The 21,469-nt window shown below is 55.2% G+C and overlaps 4 protein-coding genes across 13 annotated transcripts in view; 1 reads left to right on the top strand and 3 right to left on the bottom strand.

Annotated features, from left to right (window-relative positions):
* Nucleotides 1–1,910: 1,910 nt before the first annotated feature.
* On the bottom strand, nt 1,911–18,412 carry AS3MT (arsenite methyltransferase). 3 transcript variants are annotated; one of them, XM_058841100.1, is made up of 12 exons: nt 18,292–18,412; nt 17,925–17,963; nt 5,585–5,625; nt 4,953–5,080; nt 4,696–4,846; nt 4,486–4,622; nt 4,174–4,243; nt 3,854–3,935; nt 3,640–3,771; nt 3,400–3,542; nt 2,911–3,039; nt 1,911–2,097 (listed from the first exon to the last, which is right to left on the bottom strand). In XM_058841100.1, exons 1-12 carry the CDS (start codon nt 18,353–18,355, stop codon nt 2,011–2,013), a joined length of 1,203 nt encoding a protein of 400 aa, XP_058697083.1. In that variant the 5' UTR covers nt 18,356–18,412; the 3' UTR covers nt 1,911–2,010. The 3 variants fall into 3 exon arrangements, with proteins under 3 accessions (XP_058697083.1, XP_058697082.1, XP_058697084.1); XM_058841099.1 differs by having other exon boundaries at nt 17,925–18,379; XM_058841101.1 differs by lacking the exons at nt 17,925–17,963; nt 18,292–18,412 and adding an exon at nt 5,954–6,349.
* BORCS7 (BLOC-1 related complex subunit 7) lies at nt 6,492–9,701 on the bottom strand. 2 transcript variants are annotated; one of them, XM_058841109.1, is made up of 5 exons: nt 9,536–9,701; nt 9,088–9,150; nt 8,600–8,643; nt 8,170–8,190; nt 6,492–7,721 (listed from the first exon to the last, which is right to left on the bottom strand). In XM_058841109.1, the coding sequence occupies exons 1-5, from the start codon at nt 9,674–9,676 to the stop codon at nt 7,670–7,672; spliced, it is 321 nt and encodes a 106-aa protein (XP_058697092.1). In that variant the 5' UTR covers nt 9,677–9,701; the 3' UTR covers nt 6,492–7,669. The 2 variants fall into 2 exon arrangements, with proteins under 2 accessions (XP_058697092.1, XP_058697093.1); XM_058841110.1 differs by lacking the exons at nt 6,492–7,721; nt 8,170–8,190 and adding an exon at nt 8,222–8,481 and having other exon boundaries at nt 9,536–9,689.
* LOC131580189 (steroid 17-alpha-hydroxylase/17,20 lyase) lies at nt 10,237–14,703 on the top strand. Its single transcript, XM_058841111.1, has 8 exons — nt 10,237–10,809; nt 11,301–11,439; nt 11,881–12,110; nt 12,328–12,414; nt 12,505–12,714; nt 12,954–13,123; nt 13,207–13,310; nt 13,552–14,703. The coding sequence occupies exons 1-8, from the start codon at nt 10,486–10,488 to the stop codon at nt 13,818–13,820; spliced, it is 1,533 nt and encodes a 510-aa protein (XP_058697094.1). The 5' UTR covers nt 10,237–10,485; the 3' UTR covers nt 13,821–14,703.
* A 226-nt stretch (nt 18,413–18,638) lies between the features above and the next one.
* Nucleotides 18,639–21,469, bottom strand: part of WBP1L (WW domain binding protein 1 like) — a 58,963-nt gene continuing 56,132 nt past the window's right edge. For 6 of the 7 annotated variants that reach the window (XM_058841102.1, XM_058841106.1, XM_058841104.1 and 3 more), the window contains one exon: nt 18,639–20,970. In XM_058841102.1, coding sequence (XP_058697085.1) covers nt 20,237–20,970 — 734 coding nt within the window. In that variant the 3' untranslated portion in view covers nt 18,639–20,236. The remainder of the gene's footprint in view (nt 20,971–21,469) is intronic. The other variant, XR_009277831.1, reaches the window with a different exon arrangement.

The raw sequence follows: 21,469 nt of genomic DNA, 5'->3' as shown, positions 1-21,469 counted from the left end.
GCCCTGAGAGCCCGACTGTTTCCAAGGCCTCGGCTGCTGTGCCGCAATCCCAGCTGGGGCAGTACGCACCCCACACCCGGCCATCCATGTCTGTAATTATGAAGGAGCCAGGAAAGAGTTCAGCATCCTGGACAGCCAGAGACGAACAGCCGTGGGAGCAACCAGTGTGGCTTGTGGTGACTGACACCCTTTAGAGGTGGTAAAACAGCCTCCCTGCTATTTAAGTGCTTGAAAAACGGAAGAATAAATTGTGCAGGGCAACCCAATATGGTGTGAAGCAGAGCACAGTGGGGGCTGTAGTCCCCATCCCAAATCTCATTCAGTTTATCCTGACGGAGTTCCACAGGCCTGCTCCCCAAAGTGAGCAGGGACACCCAGGATAGGTGTCCCTAAATCACAGCCACTACTGGATTAGCAGGGACTGAGGAATCCCTTTCCTCTCAGAGTAAATCAGACTGTCACAACCTCTGGCTGCTGCCATCACAACCTTCTCTGCCTGCTGAGGGAGGACACCAATGCTGCAGAGCTTTTCACTAGAACAGGATTCGGGCCATCTCTACAATCAACAAAATACACTGACTGGGGTGCTGGACAGATTATGTTGGGTTTCTTCACATGGGATGGGGCTGCAGGACCTCCTCTTTTCATACATTTGACAATTAAAACCCCAAGGCTGTGCAGGCACAACTATAGCCAGGCAGAGAAGACACCACTGCATCCACAGCCTGGTGAGGGCCTCTGCTTTAATGCTCCACGTCAGAGTTCTCTTAGCTGCTTCCTCCCTGACATGCTGAGATTTTGGGAAAAACATAGTGCTTTGCTATGCAAATGCAGTGGCATTTAAGCTGTGGCCTTTTTCTGTATGCACAGAGCGGAGATCTCACTGTGGGCGCAGCTCTTCCCAGCCAAGTTGAAAGGCCACGCCAGGGACTCATGTCTTTTTAATGAAGGGATTTGCAGGTAGGACCCCCCAACCCCAACTGCTCTTCCATTCCCACTGGGAAGGCTGTCTTTGATCTCAGGACCTAATTGCTGCAAACCTCCCAGAATGCGCTGTTTGGGGACTCAGATGAAGTCTTTGTAAGTAATCTAGGAAGAAGGCTGGATGTGGGGTGTGCGTATTAAACAGCTTCTTCCTCCCATGGTCCCATCTGTGAGGTCACTCCACACAGTTTCAGATGTCCTGAACACCTGGACCCTCCTCAGCCACTGCTACGGCAGAGCATCCTTGGCAGTGGCCCCTGTTTTTTTCTGAACCCAAATTTTATTGGGTTTTGCTTCTTAACTTCCCCCCTGTCACAGCAAGATGATGCTTAAATGGCAGAGATGGGAAATCTGGTCCCTCCTGGAAAATCACTGTGTGAGGAGGGGTGGAAATGGCCCCTTATTTCTAAGTTTAGCTGTTCAGCAACCGCCAGCCTTTCCCAAACACCTTCTGTGGGCCAGGTCCTGTGGGATTCATGCTGGGCAGCAGGAATGCATCCCATCACCTCCAACTACAGCCTAATAGCCCTTGCACCTTGCTCTTTGCCTGCTGTGGGATGCAGCTGGATACATTTCTGCTTTTCCAGAACTGCTGTATTTCCCTGCAAAACTCTGCAGGTGCAATGCCTGCAGGGGACTCAGGGCTCTCCAACTGGATGGAGTCTGGGGGAAAACAGAAACCTCAGTGGTGCTGCACAGGGAAGGAGAGAGCAATCCCCGTCTCCAGGAACAGGCTGCAGGGCTGCAAGCGAGACAGAGATTGTCCCTGCCTGTGCGCCCAAGCCGTGCAGCCACTGCCAGCCCCACAGTGAGGGGACCCACAGGACAGGTCCTCACTGCAACTAGGCACAACCTGCCCCACCAGCCCTGCCAGGGAAGCACCACACCCACAGCCCTGTGGCAGTCACAATCACACAACCTTTGAGCTCAGATACATTTATTTGCTCTCTGGTGGAAGACGTCACTGGGGCCACATCCTCCCACCCCGCTGGCTTCCAACAGTGGTGTGGGGACACTGCTTGCCACTCAGCAGCACCCTGGGGGACCACAGGTGCCACCAGCACCTGGGGCTGTGAGCTGCTCCAGCAGCTGGAAGGGGTCACAGATCTTCTCCTGAAGGACAGAGAAAAACCCAGGGCAGGGTCAGGCCAGTGGGGAAGCAAGAGGCACCCGAGAAATTGGAACTTGCCCCTGGTTCAATCCCTGCCAGCAGAGCAACCCAAGCAGACCTTCCTTAGCTACCATTGGGGACAGCTCCTGGGTCACTCCAGCTGCTTTTTCCTGCAGCAAGGAAGAAGCCAAGAGCTTGTCTGGGATTTGGCTCTGCTTTTATCTGAGAAATGCCTCCTGCTTGGACAGAGACCTGAGAAAATCTCCCCTTCCTAAGTACAAGGCTGCATTTCAGGGATACACAGCTGCAGGTTATCTCCCTTGTCTCGCCTGGCCCATCTACAGGCTGGTGAGACCACCAAGGAGAAGAGAGTGACTTCCAGCAGATAGAATACTTTGTACTCTAGGGTCAGGGTTGGCAGCCAGGGCCAACCTGCTCTTCCATCAGAAGGAGGGAGAGCAATGGGCAGGAAGAAACTGGGGGGGGGCCATCACCTCTCTGAGGCAGGCTGTGCACAGACATCCCCACAGGGGAAGGATGACTCCCCTTGGGAGACCTCAGGGAAGTCCAGCTGTCAGCCTCCACAGTCCCCATGCGCATGTTGGGGTGGTTAGAGCACACCCCTCTTTGGAATGCTCCAGCTTGGGTAGGGGTGCAGTTTGTCCTGACTGAGGCACCAAGCACCACTCTTGGTGTCCCATGAGCTCCAGCCTGGCCCAGAAGGACTCAGGTGTCTTGGTATCATGTCATTCTGATGACATGGAACACTCAGGTCCAAATTCCTTAACCCAGCCACGAAGCTGCCCTCTAATGACCTTTGCTCCCTTGCGACAGCAGCCCTGCAGTGCTGCAGCACCGCCAGCTCGGATCAGGAACTTCTCCGCAAACCTGGAGCTCTGCAAGATTGCAGCCATCTCAGCATCCACGTCCACCACCTCTCCTTCCTGGGGACAGAGGAATGGTCACAGGCCTGGGGTCTTGGATATGTGTCCCAGGGGACTCCAGCCACTCAGCCAGATGATGGGGAGAGTGAAAGCAGGAGCATGTCTTGGCCCAAACCCTGAAAAAACACCCACTAAAGCCAAGCATCAGGCTTCAAACCATTCTGGGAAGCCACCATGGACGTCCTGCTTCTACCTTTACCGCAAAGCAGTGCATCTGTCTCCCTTTTCTGTACATTCACACTCCCCTGGGTTTACACAGACCCTCAGCTCCTACCCACCATCCCCTCCACCAAAGCTTGCCCCCCAGATCACAGAGGATGCTGCTCTCTTCCCTACAGAGCCCCAGCATGCTCCCCAAACCTTGAAGGTGAAGTTGGCATCAAACACCAGCTCTCGCTCGTGCCCCACAATCCCACCATTGTAGATGACCTGTGCTGGCCCGGCCCGGCTGCCAGCCGGCACCTTGAACAGGCGGAAAGTTGCAGAAACAAAGCGGTAGTCGCCTACAAGGGAGAGATTGGTGGCTTAGGCACTGAACACCTGGGCTGGGATCCCAGCACAGCCTCCCACAGAGCTGACACTCTCTGGCTGGATCCTCACCGACGATGGCCTCCAGCTGCTTGTCGCCAATGGTGATGGGGCTGGCAGTGACCAGGCATGGGGGGCTGAACCCCACCTCCTCAGCAATGCTGTACAGGTCTTTCCAGTACAGGGCTCCTCCCAGGCATTCTCCTGGCATGAGACAGACATGGGGGATGGAGGCAAAGGTCCAGTCCCCCTATGCCACATCACCCCATCCCACAAACCTACGCACCCCACAGCACCCGGTGGTTCTGGATGATCTCATTCAGGCGCTGGCTGGCATAGACATCACTGAAGTACATCTCTCCCCCAGGCTGGAGGACAGCAAAGAGTGAAGGGAGACCTCAAAAAGCAAAGGGAAAAAAGGGGCAGGGAGAATTGGGAAGCCCCTAATCCTAGCCTGCTTGGGACCCTCTGCAGAGATTGCCCCCCCCCCAGCCCCATACTACATCCCCACATTGCTGGATCCCATCTGCTACTTCTCAGTGGCACTCCAACAACAACCCCAACTCCAACCACACTTTGCTACCACAGGCACCAGCCCACCATCACCTTCAACACACGGAAGGCCTCCCGCAGCACAGCCTTCTTGTCAGGGGCAAGGTTGATCACACCGTTGGAGCTGTGGAGGAGGAGACCAAGGCTTATCAGCACACTGCACCACCAGCTGCTCTGTGTCCCGCTGCACCACTCAGGATTTGGCAACACCAATTTGACCATGAAAAGGGCAGTTTATATTCCCAGATGCTGGTTTAGGATTTCCCTCTTCCTAGCACATGCTTCTGAAGCAGGTGACTTATTGGGATGCACACAGTCCCAGGAGGCAGCAGGACTGGGGGTGACTGTGCCCTACACAGCACCTACATGACAATATCGTAGCTCTCATCAGACAGTTTGGCATCACCCAGCTTCTCCATGTAACCATGGAAGAACTCCACATTCGGCTTTCGGTAGCCAAACTTATCCATGTGGTAGGCAATGTGCCTCTTTGCCAACTCAACCTGGCAGGAGGAAGGGAATGATGTGGGGGAGGCTGCTGGGAGGATGAGGGAGAGCCCCAGATCTGTGCCATACCTGGCTCTCAGTCATATCTATCCCAGTGACATGGCCCTGCTCCCCGACCAGCTGGCTCAGCAGGTAGCAGTCCCTGCCGCTGCCGCTGCCCAGGTCCAGAATCCGGCACGAAGACAGGCACTCAGGGATCACTAGACCGCAGCCGTAGTACCTGGGTGGATGCTCAGTTGAGCTGGGAGGAGATGCCCCATGGCATGGCCAAGAAGGGGCTGCAGCCCATGGAGATGTGGCAGTGGAAGAGAGACCCTGGGACTTACCTGGCCACCACCTCATCATGGATGTGCTTCAGAGCATCTCTCACCAGCTTGGGAAGGGGCCTGGCTGAAGTGATGCATGCATTGGTTTTGAGGTCCTCTGTCTTCTGCAGCTCTTTGCCATAGTAATCCTGAGATGGGAAGGATAGAGGCCACTAAACTGTGCTGAGCCCTGGCAGCTCCCCATGCTCTAAAACATGATGGCTGTGCCTATACTTGTCCTGTACCTTGCCCACATGTCCTCTGGCTCTGACACTCTCACTTCCACCCAGCAAAAAATGACATTAAGGTCAGGCATTCCTTTGCCCCCATCCTCCCCAGCTCCCTTTGCTCACATGCACTGACGTGTTTGTGCAGGAGGGAATTTAATTCCCATTTTAGTAACTTTGCAGGCTGCAGCCACCATTTCCCTCATGAGAAGAGCTCAAGGAACAAGGGCAGGGAAATGCCAGGTTGCTCAGCTCCCCACCCCTGTGCACAAGAGGAGCAAAGCTCCCAACTGCACTGTCATTTTCATCTGGGCCCCGAAACAAGCTTTATCCTCTAATGGCAGCCAAGAACTCTGGCACTGCCCAGGCATGCACCCCCTGCCCAACTGCCCCATCCCTCCGCCAGTTCCCATCCGTGCCCCTCACCTGCACCTCCTGGTGGATCTGGTCTCTGCAGAGAGTCGCCACTGCAACAGGCATATGGGGCTGGTGGCTGACGCCACAGAAATGGGCACCACACCAGGTCCTCCCAAGGGCTCTGAATCACCCTTTTCCGCCAGATAACAGAGCGCCTTTTGCTCTCCCCCAACAGAACCCTGAGAACTCCCCCACCTTGCAGTCTAATAGGATGCTCCAGGGGGCACCTGACATCCCCCCACCCCAGAAAAAAAAACAGAGAGATAAGCCCCCAAAGCATCCCTGTAGGGTAAATCCCCCCGCCCCCGCAGTTTGCAGAGAGCCCTTGGCCCCAAGGGCAGCCCCAGCACCCCGGGCAGAGGCGCTGCCCTGTCTTACTGCTTCCAGCCGCAGCGCCACAACCGGACTCTGCCCAGCACAGGCCACGCTCCTCCCTAATACCCTGTGCTGTCCCAGCGTTCCACGCTGCCTGGGCCTGGCTCCCACCCTAACACCGCCTCCGGCCTGTCCTGGCCCCTGGCACACAGCCCCTGGCACACAGGCACCGCAAGGGCTGCTGGCCCCGTCCCCGTGGGGAGCACACTGCCGTCGGTCATGGTTTTCGCTGCACCCACAGCCCCAAAACCCACCCTACTGCCTGTTCCCCAACAGCTCTGCACTTCCACAGTGCAGCCCTGTCCCTGCTCGCCCCAAAGGCAGGGAGACACAAATTTAATGCCACAGGACTGCTGTAGCCTCTGCAGAGGACACGACCTTGGAAGGGATGAGCCACCTGCAGCAAGGGCACCCTGCCTCAGCGAAGCCCTCCAAGCTGAAGCAGAATGGAAGATCCTGGGGGGCAGAGACCCACCATTCCAAACAGTCTCCCTGATGCACAGGGACTGCCAGCAATAGAATCCAGGACAGACTGCTGCAGTTTGGTGGTGTTCAGGACAGCTTTTATTCCCAGCAAGAAACTCACAGGGAAAACTCTTATTCCCAAAGTGCACCTGCAAAGCTGGGGTCAGAATGTCACCCAAGGCAAAAATACTGGCAGGGATGAAGAGATCTAGCCCAAAAAGGCTCTGCAGCACAGGAGCCAAACTCCAGCAGCATTACAACAGGAATGTGGCAGGCCAGTGTCGGCTCTCAGCCTGCCTGCTCCTATCAGCTGGTGAAAAGCACACTCAGGGAAACAAGTGCTTCCCGTACACTCCAAGTGCTCCAGATAAGCAACTTACCAAAAACAAGACACAGTATTTATAGTTGGTCCTGAATGTGAACAGGTCACTAGTCATCAACAGAGCAGTGCTGAACTGAGCACACCAGCTCATGATGGTCTCCTGCGTGCTTCCCAGATGGGCCTTGGGATACCTTCCCAACCACATAGAAACACACACTACAGCCAAGGCTGCTTCATCAAAAGCTGGAGCAGCAGCCCAGGAAAAGGAATGCAGCTGAAGGCCGAAAGCAGCACATATGGGCTGGCAAAGGGATGATGTTCCAAACTCTGGCAGAGAGGAAAATAAGATAACCTCTGAGGAGGATGATGGCCAAACCACATCTAGCTAGGCCACTGGCAGATGTGAGTGCTTAGATTCTTGGTTTCAGAAAGTCTGTGCTGGGACTGGCACCTCAGCCTACACTGAAGCATCTCTCACTCACCCAGGCACTTGCAGCTCACACTGATTAAAATGCCCTAAATAAACTGCACTCTGTGCCACCTCTGTGGCTAAATACAGACAAGTGGAAAACTGCAAGCACCTGCATTTAAACACCATGCCTCAACTCTGCACTTCTTGCCAAGCGTGCTGGTGCGGGCTGAGCACTTCATGCTACACGGGAAGTAAGCAGACACAGGAATTTTTGGGAGGGGCAAAGTTTCAGAGAAATTTGTTTCAGCCAGGTGTGGGTGCGCAGGTGAGCATTCTGGAGTAGAGGTGTGGGTGCAGGCACACAAAAGGGAGCCACGTGCCCAGAAGCACAGACTCTGCACTTATCCTAGCTGACATCCAGCATCATTCAGACACAGTTCAGAGCCCCGGGGGCTGGAGGGGAGAGGATGCTTCACTCCCTCAGTGCTGGTCGAGATTTCCTCATGCCTTCGGTTTCCTTTCATTTCAGCAAGTGACTCAGCTGGTCCTGAAGGTTTGACGAGCGCTCCACACTGGGCACCAAGCAAGAGGAGATTCATGGTGAGATCTGCTCCCACACTGTGCTGTGCTGCCTGTGCCCAAGGGACCAGAGCAGCTCTAGAGCTGACTTTACAGCAAAGAGAAACCTCTGTGTGCCCACAAAGCAAACCTCACTTCATGCACCCTGCTGTACACAGCTCTGCTCCCACCATCCTCATCTCTCACAAGCAGCCTCACACACTCTATCACATCAGTAAAACAAAAGAAAGTTTTGGTATGAATCCTGTCTCTTCATTCAAATTCCCATCTCTTCACAATACTGAAGAGAGCATCTACTGAATATACTGAAGAGAGCATGGGCCAGTATCTACCTCAAAGGCACCTGTGAAAACCTTTCCATTCTGCTTTCCCCCATCCAACTCCATCACCTCCCCCTTTCCATCCCCACATGCATGTCCCCCAGGTCCTCCCAGAACTCACTTCTTTTGAATTGCTTCTTGCCTAGATGAGAAAAGGAAAGACAAAAAGAGCATTAGAGAAACAAAATCTCAGTCATGGTTTATGTTATGTCAAACAAGGACTCAAGAGGCCAAAACTCCAGGGTGTTACTGGATTAAGTCCTGGGGGACAGAAGCAGCACTGGCTTCTCCTTCTTAGGCCCAGGTGCATCACAGACACTCATGGGAGACATAGTGCATGACAAACAGGAGGCAAAAATTTCAGCTCCCACCCCAAAACAGCCTGAAGAGGGCTGGAAAATTCCAGCTGCAGGGCCTGCTCAGCTTTGAAGAACTGAAAAAGAGGGATCAGTCTGAGCTGGCAGCTTCATGCAAAGTCTTTTAAGAAGAACAGAAAGAACTGAGGGATCCACTCAGCCCCCAAGAGAGAACACCTGGTGTCCCCTACTTACTGGTACTGTAGATGAGTAGTTATTATGGCCATTTTTCTTAAACTCTGTGGAGAACAAAACAAAGAATGAATGCCTACAGAAATGACAGTGCAAGCTGTCCTAATGCCCTGGAGAGTTCTTCCAGCACAGCCACTACTGCATTGCTGCACTGCCTCCAAAACACCCCTGCTGGTACTGTCAGCAGAGGCACACTTCCCTCTCCTTTCCCAGTGACAGGCAGAGACACAAGTGCTTTGTTTCAGCCCACAGTCCCTCAAGCTTTCTGCCAGAGAGAGCACAGCTTGAGGGCTGGCCAGCCAGCAGGATACCAGGAGTCCAGCAGCACTGGATCTGAGGAAGCACTAAATTATTCTGGCCACCGGCCCTGATGCCTGAAGTAATGTATTTCGCTCCAGGGCCCCGGTAGCACGGCTGCAAACTGTTCTTACCACCCTCCTCCCCTCCCGTCCCTAGAAGAACTGCTGCTCGAGCACAAGAGCACAGCTTACATCTTCCGAGTGCAAGATGGCATCCTCTTGCATCACCATGTTTCTCGCAGCTTGACCCAGGAGCTAAAAGAGGTACAGACCAGGCTGAGACGCTGCAGCTTTGCGTTTCCCGAGGCCCCGTGACGGCTGGCAGGGTGACACTGGGGTGACACCATGCGGGGATCACGGCCGTCCCGTGAGAGCACATCCATCGGGAGCGCCTGAGGCACCGCTCCCACCTGTCACCCTGGAGAGCTGGCAGTCACCCTCCCACCTGCCACCGCCGCAGCCCCGAGGCGCTGCCCAGCCGTGCCCGCATCCCGGTCCCGCTGTCCCCCGTCCCTGCCCGGACACGAGGATGTGTCCCATTCTTCGGACTACAGCTCCCAGCGTGCATTGCGAAGCCTTCCCCCACTCCCAGCTCTGCTCCGGCCCTATAATCGGCTGGCCGCCGGCAGCCGCCGCTCACCTCGGCGCTACGGGAGCCCTTCAGCACCTGCTTAGTGAGAGCGATCACGTCGGTGCCGCAGCTCGTCACCTTCTCGGTCAGGAGCCCCTTCACCGAGTGCCCAAAGCGCGCCTGGGCATCCGCCGCGCCCCCCGCCGCCATCTTACCCCGCCCGCACCCCGCCTCGCCTACCCCCGGGAGCCTCTACGGCGAGCGCCGGGGGCCTGAAGGCTCGGGAAGGCGCAGAGCCTGCGGTGGTCGGAGACACTGCTGCAAGGGCCCTCTGTTCCCAAAGGACTCCCCCAGAACACCTCATCGCTTCGGGCACGGACACCCACAGGCTTCCCAGCACTGACAAGCACAGACCAAGGCTGACCAGCGCTGACCAGGGTTTCTCAGCCCCGGCCAGTACTTCTCCTGTACCGACCAGAGCTCACCAGCATTGCCGAGGGCTGCCCGGCAGTGTCAAGTGCTACTCGTGTCTCCCCAGCAGTGACAAGCGCTGATGACCAGGGATGCTCCGGGCTTATCAGCATTTGTAGTGCTGCCCGTTCCCTCCCGGATCTGTCGAGGCGCTCCCAGGCTGGGGATGAATTCCAGTGCCCCGCCAGACTCCCCTAGCTGTGCTCACGGCACCCAGGACAGACCTCGAGGGCTCAGCTGTCCCCACACGCCTGGCCCACCACAGGGCCCTGGGGATGGAACCCCAAGGACAGATCCGACCCTGGGCATCCCCTGGCCCCCAGCGCGCTGGATGCAGCTCCCCCATGGCCACCCAGGGTGGCCGTGGCCCCGCTGCCCTCGCCCCCCGCCATGTGCCCACAGCTGCAGAGCTGGCCACGGGCCCAGCGCCCGGCTCCCCCCTCATCGTCCCCCCGATAAGGAGCCGAGCCCGCCTTAGAGTCAAGGAGACGACCCCGCAGCCGCTATAAGGGCCCCCCGCGCGCCGCAGCCCCGCAGCCGGCCCCGCCATGCCGCTGCTGGGTGCCCTGCTGCTGGCCCTGGCCCTGCTCTGCACCTGGCGGCTGGCGCGCCGGCGGGACACGCTGGCTATGGCCACAGGCACAGCTTTGGGGCGCCCACGGAGCCTGCCGGCCCTGCCGCTGGTGGGGAGCCTGCTGCAGCTGGCCGGGCACCCCCAGCTCCACCTGCGGCTGTGGCGCCTGCAGGGACACTACGGCAGCCTCTACGCCCTCTGGATGGGCTCCCACTACGTGGTGGTGGTGAACAGCTATCGGCACGCCAGGGAGGTGCTGCTGAAGAAGGGCAAAGACTTCGCTGGACGGCCCCGCACCGTGAGTCGGCAGCAGGTTTTGGGGACCCCTTCCCACTGTGGCGTGGGGTGAGGCGGGGGACGCTCCCAAGAAAGACACTGGCACCAGCAGGATCCGTGTCCCCTCCCCATCCTGGCCGCAGCAAGCCAGGGGCAGGGCGGCCCCTCCACACCAGGTTCCCCAGGGCCAGCCCTGTCATCCTCCATCCGAACGGTGCCTGTTTTTCCTGCAGCTGGCTGCATCCCTGGGCACGGGGATGTGGGTTCAGGTACTACCAGGCTCCCTGCACCCCTTAAGTTCCCTGGGCATCCTAGAGCCCCTAACCTTCAAATCTGTCCCCAGACCTCTTTATCAGTCTTTGGCAGGGAGAAAACAAAGCTCATGTCCTGTGCTTTGCCTGCTTGCATTAACCTCTAGCCTCCCGGACCATTTCTGGGATGGGGTGAGATGATCATCCATCCCCCGTGAGGCTGCCCTGCAGCAGGGTGACCCTGGGACTGCCTGTCCCTCAGGTGACCACGGACCTGCTGTCCCGGGGAGGCAAGGACATCGCCTTTGCCAGCTACGGGCCGCTCTGGAAGTTCCAGCGCAAGCTGGTGCACACTGCCCTCTCCATGTTTGGGGAGGGCTCGCTCGCCCTCGAGAGGATCAGTAAGTGCCTCCCTCCAGCCTCAGGCTGCCAGCTCCCTCCCACGTTGTACTTTTTCTTCTTAAGTGCCCTGATTCCCTGGGAACCAAGGAAAGACACTCTCTCAGGTATCCCCTGGTATCTCCTCAGCTTGCCAGGCAGGAGCTCTGTCCCTCTCCTTATATCCCCTGTACTTTACCAACACCTCTCCACGCAGCTCCCCACTCTGCCCAGGAGGACATCCTTGCACATCTCCATTCTTTCTGCTCCTCAGCACCCAGCATTGTACCTTCTGCCCAACCCAGCCCCTCAGGGCCCAGCCCTGTCTGGGGCGTGCTCTCTGCAGGCTGCACACCCCGAATGAGCAGGGGACGCCTCCTTCCAGCCCCCAGATGCCCCTTTCACCCCCTTATCTTAATCATCACTCCCTCATCACCCTCTGGCCTGCCTCTCCTCCACCCCAGTCTGCCGGGAGGCTGCATCCCTGTGCGAGACACTCAGCGCTGCGCAGGACACAGCCCTGGACATGGCCCCTGAACTCACACGGGCTGTTACCAACGTGGTCTGCTCCCTCTGCTTCAACTCCTCATACCGGCGTGGGGACCCTGAGTTTGAGGCCATGCTGGAGTATAGCCAGGGTATTGTGGACACCGTGGCCAAGGAGAGCTTGGTGGACATCTTCCCCTGGCTCCAGGTGAGCAGGAACACAGGCACTGCCCATTCCTCTCACCTCAGATGAGAGGAAGGAGCTGGGATATGTCCTGTAGGAGGCCCCCTGACTTAGGAGGGTCCCTGTCCTGGTGACCCACAAGAGCCAAGTACACTGGTGGGCACAGAGTGACTGCCTGGGGGCCTGCAGGGGTTGGGCTGGGATGAGCTGTAGCCTGTTGTAATATGCTATGCTCCCTCAGATATTTCCCAACAAGGACCTGGCCCTGCTGAAGAAATGCCTCCAGGTCCGGGACCAGCTGCTCCTGCAGAAATTCACTGAACACAAGGTGCCAGCAGGGCCAGGACAGGGAGATGCTGGAGCTGGGGTGGTGGGCACTGTGCCCAGGACAGCCTAGCTCATGTATGTCCCTTGGCAGGAAGCTTTCTGTGGAGATACCGTGAAGGATCTCATGGATGCCCTCCTGCAAGTGAGGCTCAGTGCCGAGAACAGCAGCCCTCCGGAGCCAGGGCTGGAGCTGACTGACGACCACCTCCTCATGACAGTGGGGGACATCTTTGGGGCTGGTGTGGAGACCACCACGACTGTGCTCAAATGGGCTGTGCTCTACCTGCTCCACTACCCTGAGGTAGGGTCTGTACCCTACAGCAGGGGCTTGGGTTCCCCCCAGCACCAGGGATGTCATGGGGAGTTTTGGGGAAGGCAGATGCCAAGAGAAGTCGGGCTCTGCAGATAAGCGGGATCAGGCTGTGGGCACTTCTGCCCCACACAGCCTGACAGGACATGCTGATGATGCTGGGTGTACTCCACTGTACACGGGGCACCCTACTCCCTGGGCTCCCACACTGGTCTTTGCTTTCCTCCCAGATCCAAAGGAAGATCCAGGAGGAAATGGACCATAAGATTGGCCTGGTACGTCACCCCCACCTCAGTGACCGCCCACTGCTGCCCTACCTGGAGGCCACCATCAGTGAAGTGCTGCGCATTCGGCCTGTGTCCCCCCTGCTCATCCCGCATGTGTCCCTTGCTGACACCAGGTGAGACTCCCCTGGGGCACATCCAGGTCATGGGCAGAGACTGTGGGGAGGAGCGGGTGCCTCACTTTGTGTCCGCTTTGCAGCATTGGGGAATACTCCATCCCCAAGGGTGCCAGGGTCATCATCAACCTCTGGTCTGTGCACCACGATGAGAAGGAGTGGGACAAGCCTGAAGAGTTCAATCCTGGTGGGTTGTGTGATCCCCATCCTCTCCTGGGCCAGGGGATGGCTGGGTGGGTGCAGCAGGAGAGGCTGAGCCCTGGGAGAGGCTTGGTGCTGGGAGGCTGGATCCTGCTTCTGCCCATCTGGGGCATCGCACCTCTCTGCTCCTGCATCTCCCGGGAGGGACACACATCTGATGAACTCAGGCAGGTCTCAGGCAGAAGGGATCACCCTGCTGATGCCAGTGGTGCCCCTTCCCCTTGCAGGCCGCTTCCTGGATGAGCGGGGCCAGCACATCCATTCGCCCTCACCCAGCTACCTCCCCTTCGGAGCTGGGATCCGTGTCTGCCTGGGAAAAGTCCTGGCCAAGATGGAGCTCTTCCTCTTCCTGGCCTGGGTGCTGCAGAGGTTCACACTCGAGTGCCCCGAGGACCAGCCCCTGCCCTCGCTGGAGGGCAAGTTTGGTGTCGTGCTACAGGTGCAGAAATTTCAGGTGAAGGCCAGGCTGAGGGAGGCCTGGAGAGCAGCCTCATGATGGGGAGGAGCTCTGGATCCAAGGCAGGGGGGGTGGGGGGTGGGACCAGAGAGGCTGCCCCATGGATGGGGGTTATCCAGATAAAGCTATTCCCAACACAGCATGGCTCCAGCTACTTTTTGGGCAGGAGATGGAGGACAGGGTTAAGTGTGAGATGTATGGTGGCCCCACAACTTGCTGGGAGCACTGGGCTCAGCTGAGAGGCTGTGGCCTCTGCAGCAGCATGGTAGCTCCTGCCTGCTCACTGTCCTGAGCACTCACTGTCTGGCTGGATTTTGGCCGTCGTTCCAGCAGCAGCAGCACAACCTTCCTGTAACACAAGGGGCCGTGTTTGCTTTGCTTTTGCCAAAAACTACTGTGCCATGGAGGGCAGCGTGTAATTAGGTTTCTGGTTCTCTATTACTTGACCTCTTAATATTTAACTAAATAGCTGCACAGCTATGGCTCAGGGCCCCTGGAGGGAAAGCAGCCAAGGCAGAGGGGAAAGCCCCACAGAGCCCCAGCACAATGTGACTCCCCAGCCCTGCACACCCCCTCATTTTCCCCCTGCCCTCTCTCTTGCTAGCAGGCAGGAAAACAGACATGAACTTCCCCACCACTGAACCTCCTGCTCAGTGTGTATGAGTTCTTTCAAACCCCCAGCACTTGGCTTTCATGCAGCCCCTTCAACACCAGCATCTGCTACCAAATAGGTCCTGTGAGCCTGTGGCACGAGGGTGATGAGGAAGGCAATGCATCTGCAGCCTGGCACAGCACTAGGAGCACCCTCCCTCCTCCCAGTCCATTTTCCGGGGGGCTCAGGGTGGTAGGGGAGAGCTACCTAGGAGGGAGGAGCTAGGGAGCTACGTAGGAGGAAGAACTGCCATGCACATACCTGTCCCAAGGGCAATCCTCAGGCCAATTTGAGCAGCTGACCCACCAGAAGCCGGGCAGAGGGAGCACAGGAGGAGCCCAGACCCACTGCTGCTGCAGTCTCTGATGGCTTCTAAGGGCAGAGCCCCACACACCTTCCTGCTTTCCTGTCTGTTTGCATCACACCAGGGGTGCCACTGGGTTTCCAATCCCTCCACTTCTGCTAGGACACACTGAAGCTGTATGGGTGAAGGGGGATGGGACTCAGAACGGGCTTTGGGAAAACTTGGCTAAACATGATGCTCTGGGCTTCCCTGGGGATTGGCACCTCCATGTCAGCCTTGTCCTTCCCCTGCCCCAGATCCTGTCATTGGCAGCACACACTGGCAGGGATGCTTCACTCCAGTGTCCTATAGCATTGTGATGCCTCCAGGAGCATCAACAGGACCTCCAGCACATTTGTGCCCCTTTGCCAAGGCATCTGATTTTGCTCTTGGTAAGGGAAAGGATTTTCTCCTTGCCAGAATCGACACAGGGCTGGCACCTTACTGTTTGCCAATGCACCCACACAACTGCTAAAAGCCAGCATATACCTGGGGCAGAAATTAAACCCTTTAACCCAGGGTAGTTTCTAACCTGGGGAATCCCTCCAGCCACAGCCTCTCGCAATCCACCTTCCCCATTTGCCAGGGCTGGCATGTGCTGTCCTAGGCCGGGTGACCAGCACGTGCTGCAAATCCCAGCACCCCAAGCTGGGCCCTGCTGCAGGGTGTCTTGCCTCCCACCCAGCCCACCTCCTCCCCACCAGGAGAAGATGCTGCTGGGGAAATTCAGTGCCTACAACCAGCTGCCTGGGACTTTGTGAGCTGGTAAACAGCCCCTGACATGGCTACTCCCTGCTCTCGGAGTGGGCAGAGGCACCGCTGAATCACCTGGCTGGTATTCTTATCTTGACAGCTGCTCCAGAGCTGTACTGCTGCACCCAAACCCCTGGCTCCATCAGAAGGCTTCACCTGGGCCACTGGCTCCAGCTCCCTAGGCAAAGGGGTTCTGCAAGGGAGGAAGTGGTCATGATGGAAAGAACGAAGGTTTTTCATTCATGGCTGTTCCCACACTGTTTCTTGGGTACACCATGAAGCAGATGTGCAACTTGCTGAGGGCACTGGGCAGAGCAAGCCTGAGCCTTTCCATCATACAAACTCATTTTGGGGGGCACAGCCACCCCCACAGCACCTGGCTGACCCAGCTGGACCACAGGTCTCAGTTCAGAAGCCCTCCAAGTTTGAGAGGCTCCTCTTTGCACCAGGCATGGGCTGACCCTGGACTGTGCTGGAGAATGACAGCCAGTCCAGGAGGAGCAGGAGACGCTTGGAATACCTGCGGGCTCTGCAGCAGGCATGGTGCCAGGAGAGCTGAGTAAGCACAGACCTCAAGACACAGCTGTTTGCCGGCTGAAAACAAATCGAGAAAGAAGCCGGCAGCCTGTGACCCCCCGGCACAGAGACTGCAGTGCTTGCACCACTGTCGCGACGGCCCCGCAGCGGGCACCCGTCCCATCTGATAAAAACAGATCTGGGCTGCAAGGATAGGGGGAACCAGCTCTGATGAAGAGGCTACTCATCCTGGCCTTCCCAGGCTGCCCACTGTTGGATGCTGTGGGGCTTGCCTGAGCCAGGGCTGCCTGTCTGCCCCCATCCCAGCCTGGTCCAAGCTCTTCCTATATAAACAAAAAAAAACCCCAAAAAAACAACAAAAAAACCCCCAACAAACCAAAAAACAGCAAAAGCCTCCTTGGGATGTGTTGCACAGGTGGTGGTGGGGGGCCAGGATGCAGCAGCCTTTGAGGAGAACTACTCATTCAGGACAGCTGGACTGTGCCCCAGCTCCCTGCCAAACTCTGCCAGGAGCAGGTCAGGCTGGGATGAGTCCAGCCAGGGCATGCAGAGAACCAGAGGAGATAAGGCTGTGGGAATGTGGGAACCTGGGCTGTGCAGAACAGCAACTGAGAACCACTGACTCACGTCCCTGAGTGGTGGGGGGTGCCCAGGAGCCCAAAGCTCCCATCGCTCAGCAGAACAGCCACATGCTGGCAGTGGAGCTGCTCATACTGCTTCTCTCCAGGCTTCCTGCCCCAGGAAGCTTTTGATGACTGTGTAACACAGAGGCTTAACTGCACCTTGGCTTTCCTTAGCCTCCAGTTAGGCAGGCAAAGCTCTGAGAGCAGGCTGCCAGCAAGCATCAAGACACAATTCCCTCCTCCTCCATCTTCAGCCAACACCCATCCACAGGAATGTGCAAACATATGCAGCAAGAAGATCACACCAGTGCTCCCAGATAATGAGTTTGCATCCTTGAAGAGCTGAGGAGTCCCTTGGGAACACCAAAGAGATGCTGCAGTACCCCACTGATCACAGGAGCCTCTGCTGTGCCCAGGGGACACTCTCTGAGCCACCACACTGTGCTCTTCACCTGTCCCCAGGCAACACAGCCCCAGCCCACCTGCTAGGTCCTTGCCCTCGGAGCCAGCTTCAGTGGCCAAAACCATTCCGTGTAAGCAGCTCCACACTGCCATGGACTCCAGCAAAAACAGACTTAAAGGAGTACTGGCAGCCACACCTAGAGCACATGGTAAAGCAGAACATGGAGCAGTAGATTGCCACACATTTGTTCTCAACCTGCTGCATTATTGTAACTCAATTTTGAAACGATGTATTCATGATTCCAAATAAAACACCCTTATAGCTGGGAATGAGTGGGGTTTGGTGCTCCAGTGCTAGAGATGCACATCTGCATCTCCATGTGAGGTCCTCACACTGCCAGCATTTTACATAGTGTGCATTTGGAGGAGAGCTCTCTTTGGGCCATGCTGGCTTCCTACACAGGGATATATGTGAGGGTGAAGCACCTTTCCAAAGCTTCAAAGCTGGAGCTTTGGGAGTCCCCTGCCTGCCTGAAGAGGCACCAGCCAAGGTATGCCCAAAGAGCTCACCTGCCCCATGTCCTGCCCTGCACCACTCCTTCCCATACCAGCTGCCCCTTGGCTGCAGGCCTAAAATCCTAAAGCACTGAAAGTCATTAACAGTCCTGCTCCTCGGGCACTTGTGAGCTGAAGAGACCATGGTTTGTGCCCCATTTATTTCTTTATGGTCTCTAAATATTCAAATAACCTCTAGGAGTCATAAAAGAGGCACATCACTGCTTCTTCCTGACTTTTTAAAATTAGAAACATCAGCTCAGCTTACTGGTACCTACCTCCATGTCCAGAGGATTCCCCTGCCCTTAGCTGGATGGCTGGAAAGCAAATATACAGAGATTTTTTATGCCACGGAAATATTGGCAAAGGGTCCCTCACTGGCACAGGGCCATCCCCATGACTTACAGCAGTAAACCCCATTCCTTACAGACTGATGGGATTTTTTAGCTTCCTCTGTGGTACAAGGAACAAAACCAGGTGCCGATACGTACAGAATTCCTGGGGGTGGCACTGGGGATCTTTAATTACCTTCTCAAAGGATACATGTGGTACATGTATACCACATGACATGTGGTCAGTGTACACAGCTGGACGTGACCAGCCCCTAGGCTCTGGGGCATGCACAGCCTCTCTGTTACCACTCACCCAGGTATCCAGGTTCCAGACATCCAGGAATGAGGTCTCTTGAATCCAAATCAAAGTTCTTCATTGCTAAGAGCACCCTAAGACACAAACTGAAGAGCTGTCTTTATCAGCTGTTCTGAGGAAAGAGAAAGGCTGTGATGGGCAAAGGAGTGAGATTCTTCCAAACCCTGTAAGGTAAGAGTGGTTTCCTCAAACATGCAGGTAAAACACTGGCATAAGCACCACTTCCCTTGCTCTGTAGCCAGCCTGTGCCAACACACCTCCAGGTAAAATAACAAAACAAATCCATAAACTAAAGACAGATCTTGTTCTTAGCTCACAAAATGATACACATACACATGGACAAGTTATCAGAAAAGGCATTATATTTTGGTTTCCACCTTAGTTAAAACTGATTTTGGTTTTCAATCAATCAGATCTGAGTATGTCAGAGTTCAGGTTTCAATGGTTTTTTTCCCCATAACAGTAATGACCTGGACGACCATAATTATAAAAGGGACGGGAAGAAATCCCGAGAACAAGTTACCTAGTCTGAACCGTGCTCTCCTCCACATGAGCACTCTAGGGAATGTTAGTTTCAGCTCTTCCTTTTTTTTTTTTTTTTTTTTCTTCCTTCAGATTGTTACTAACAAAAATCTCTACTGTTTATTAAAGCAAAGCTACAGTAAATTTTCTTGCAGTCTTACAGCAGGTTTTCATATTACCAGTAGGACTCGCATGCATGGATTGCAGTCACACACACACGCTCACAGACATTATACAGTAGCCAGTTGCCACCATAAAAAAAACTGAAAAGAAAGAGAAAGAAAACAGACATTCATTACTTTAAGTGGTCATCGTTAGAATCGCACCAAACTTTTGGATAAAAAAAAATACTGCACAGGTCTTCCACATCTACAAGGTAAATCATCATCCCTTTTGCAATGGACGGAGCTCTCATCTCCATTTGTTCAACATGCATCGCTAAAGCTTGAAGGCACGCTGGCCAAGGAGAGCCCTGTTCTTTTGTCATCTGAACTCCAGTGTGCTGCTATCGGGGTGCAAAAAAAGGACAAAAATAAAGCCAAGCCCTTTTGCAGCACACCAGGGAAAGGTCATTCGGAGACCACAGTACTTGTAAGGCAGCCCAGCTGCCTGAATTCTACTGCTAACTGTGCTCTTGGAGGCATTGAAGAAACACACTTGTGTCTAAAAATTACACATAAAGGCAAATTTCTGCAAACCCTTTCTTTTCAAACTGCCTAATGTAGACTAACATTCCTTCTAGAAGAAACTGGTCCTTCAGTCACCAGCTTCAAGTGGGAAATTTCCTACCTGCTGTCTTAAACACTGAAGCACCAGAGATTATAGGGCTGATGTGTTTGGGCATTCACCAGCTTCAGGGAAACTTAACATCAGGAAAGGAAAAAAAAGGAAAAAAAAAAAAAAAGGAAAAAGATGAAAAGAGATCCCCAATGCCTCAAGAGCACTATATCAAACCAGAACTCTTGGGCTACTGACTGCCGGCACTGTCAGAAGCTGCTCGCTTCTGGGAAGACACCTGGAGGTTGAAGCTTTATGGTGATCTGGTATCCTCCCAGGGTGAGATTTGCTGAGTTTTACTGATTGCAAGATAAAGCAGTGTTTCAGAAAACTAAAACCAACAAACTCATAATAACCATCACCAAAATCACCATTGGAAAAATTCCATTTTTTAGAAGGTCTCATTGAGAAACATCAGTCCCTGCTCCATGGAGCAGGGCAGATACGATTAACAAAACTCAGAGTGACCCGTCCCCCACAAGCTGGGCCTTCGAGGTCTAGTCCCCATATTATATTGGAGGGGAGAAAGAAAAAAAACCAAAAAAAGAAAGTTGTATCACCTTTTCCTCCTGTTAAAGTTTTAATCCTCTTATTCCATTTTTGTTTTTTTTTTTCCCCTGATTCTCCCTTCCATTCTGCCACCTTAGCTGGGGGAGTTATTGGTACAAGAGTTTGGAGAGTCCTGCTCATTTATTGTGTTCAAGAGTACACACACCGGCTGTCGGGGCAGGTGGTGGTGGCTGTGTTCGCGGTGCTGCTCCTCCGTGGCACTGAAAAGCCCTTCCTCCTCGTCCCCGTGGGGACGGCCGCTGCAGCTGTCGCAGAAGTCCAGGGGCCCGTCCAGAGCGTCATCGATGAGCCCGTCAAACTCCTTGAGGTCGTCGTCGTGATGACCCCGGTTGCATACGCAGACTTCTATGCCTGAGTCGCCAGTGAAACGGCGCTGCCTGCCCGGCGTCTTGTCCTTGGTGTCGGGAATGGCACTGCTCTGCTCTAAGCTCTCAGAGCTGTAACCTTTCAGCAGTTCCTCCTTGCACTCCATATCCTTATCGGGACCAGCCCTCTCCACTAGCTCAGCTCCTGTGCTGGTACTGCCGGGCTCAACGCTTTGCATTTTGGCTCTCTCGCCCAGCACGGTGGTGGAGGGCTCGGGGTCCCCGTGGCCGGGCACCCCAGTGCTGTCAGTACTGCTGTTATTGCTGCTGGGTGCTGCAGAGCTGCTCTGTGCTGGCTGCAGGGTCCTGGGCGTGTCCGGGATTGTGCTACTGCTGCCTGCTGGGACACACTGCTGATGTAAGGCACTGTACGGGGGTGGGGGGGTCGGCGGTCGGTTCACCACTTCCTCATAGGGAGGTAGCAAATAATTTGGCAAAAACCCTAGAAGTGGGAGGCAAGGAGGAGAAGTTTTTTCAGGAGCAGCTTATCTCAGGAAACAAGTCACTAATACAGGTCAGTATGGCATTTGTCACCTGCCAGCACCTTTCCCACTGAACAACACAACAGGCTCTACATAAAGGGGCGCCAGAACTCGTCCCAGGTGACGTGTGTCATGTTTTATAGAAGCAGCAAACATGGCAGAGGAGGGCACCATTACAGGAGGAGATGGACACAACTGGGGACAGCAGCCAGATCTCCTGGCTCTCTCTATGCTTACTAGGCAAACCTCCCTGAACCATGTACCCCAACACACCCCCATAAACTACACTGGGGGATGGCCTGTGTTGGCTGGAGGGAACAACTCCCCAGCCCTCTCCAACACTTCCTTCTCAGCCAAATTTTCACTTTCAAGAGCAAAGATTTCATCTCACAAAGCACTGTGCAAATATGAAGAGACATGAGCAGTTACAAGGAACTTGGAGATCCTGGCTTTTGGTTG

This window comes from Poecile atricapillus, chromosome 6 (assembly GCF_030490865.1).
Source record: "Poecile atricapillus isolate bPoeAtr1 chromosome 6, bPoeAtr1.hap1, whole genome shotgun sequence".
Lineage (NCBI taxonomy): Eukaryota > Metazoa > Chordata > Aves > Passeriformes > Paridae > Poecile > Poecile atricapillus.
This window is presented reverse-complemented; position numbering and strand designations above follow the sequence as displayed.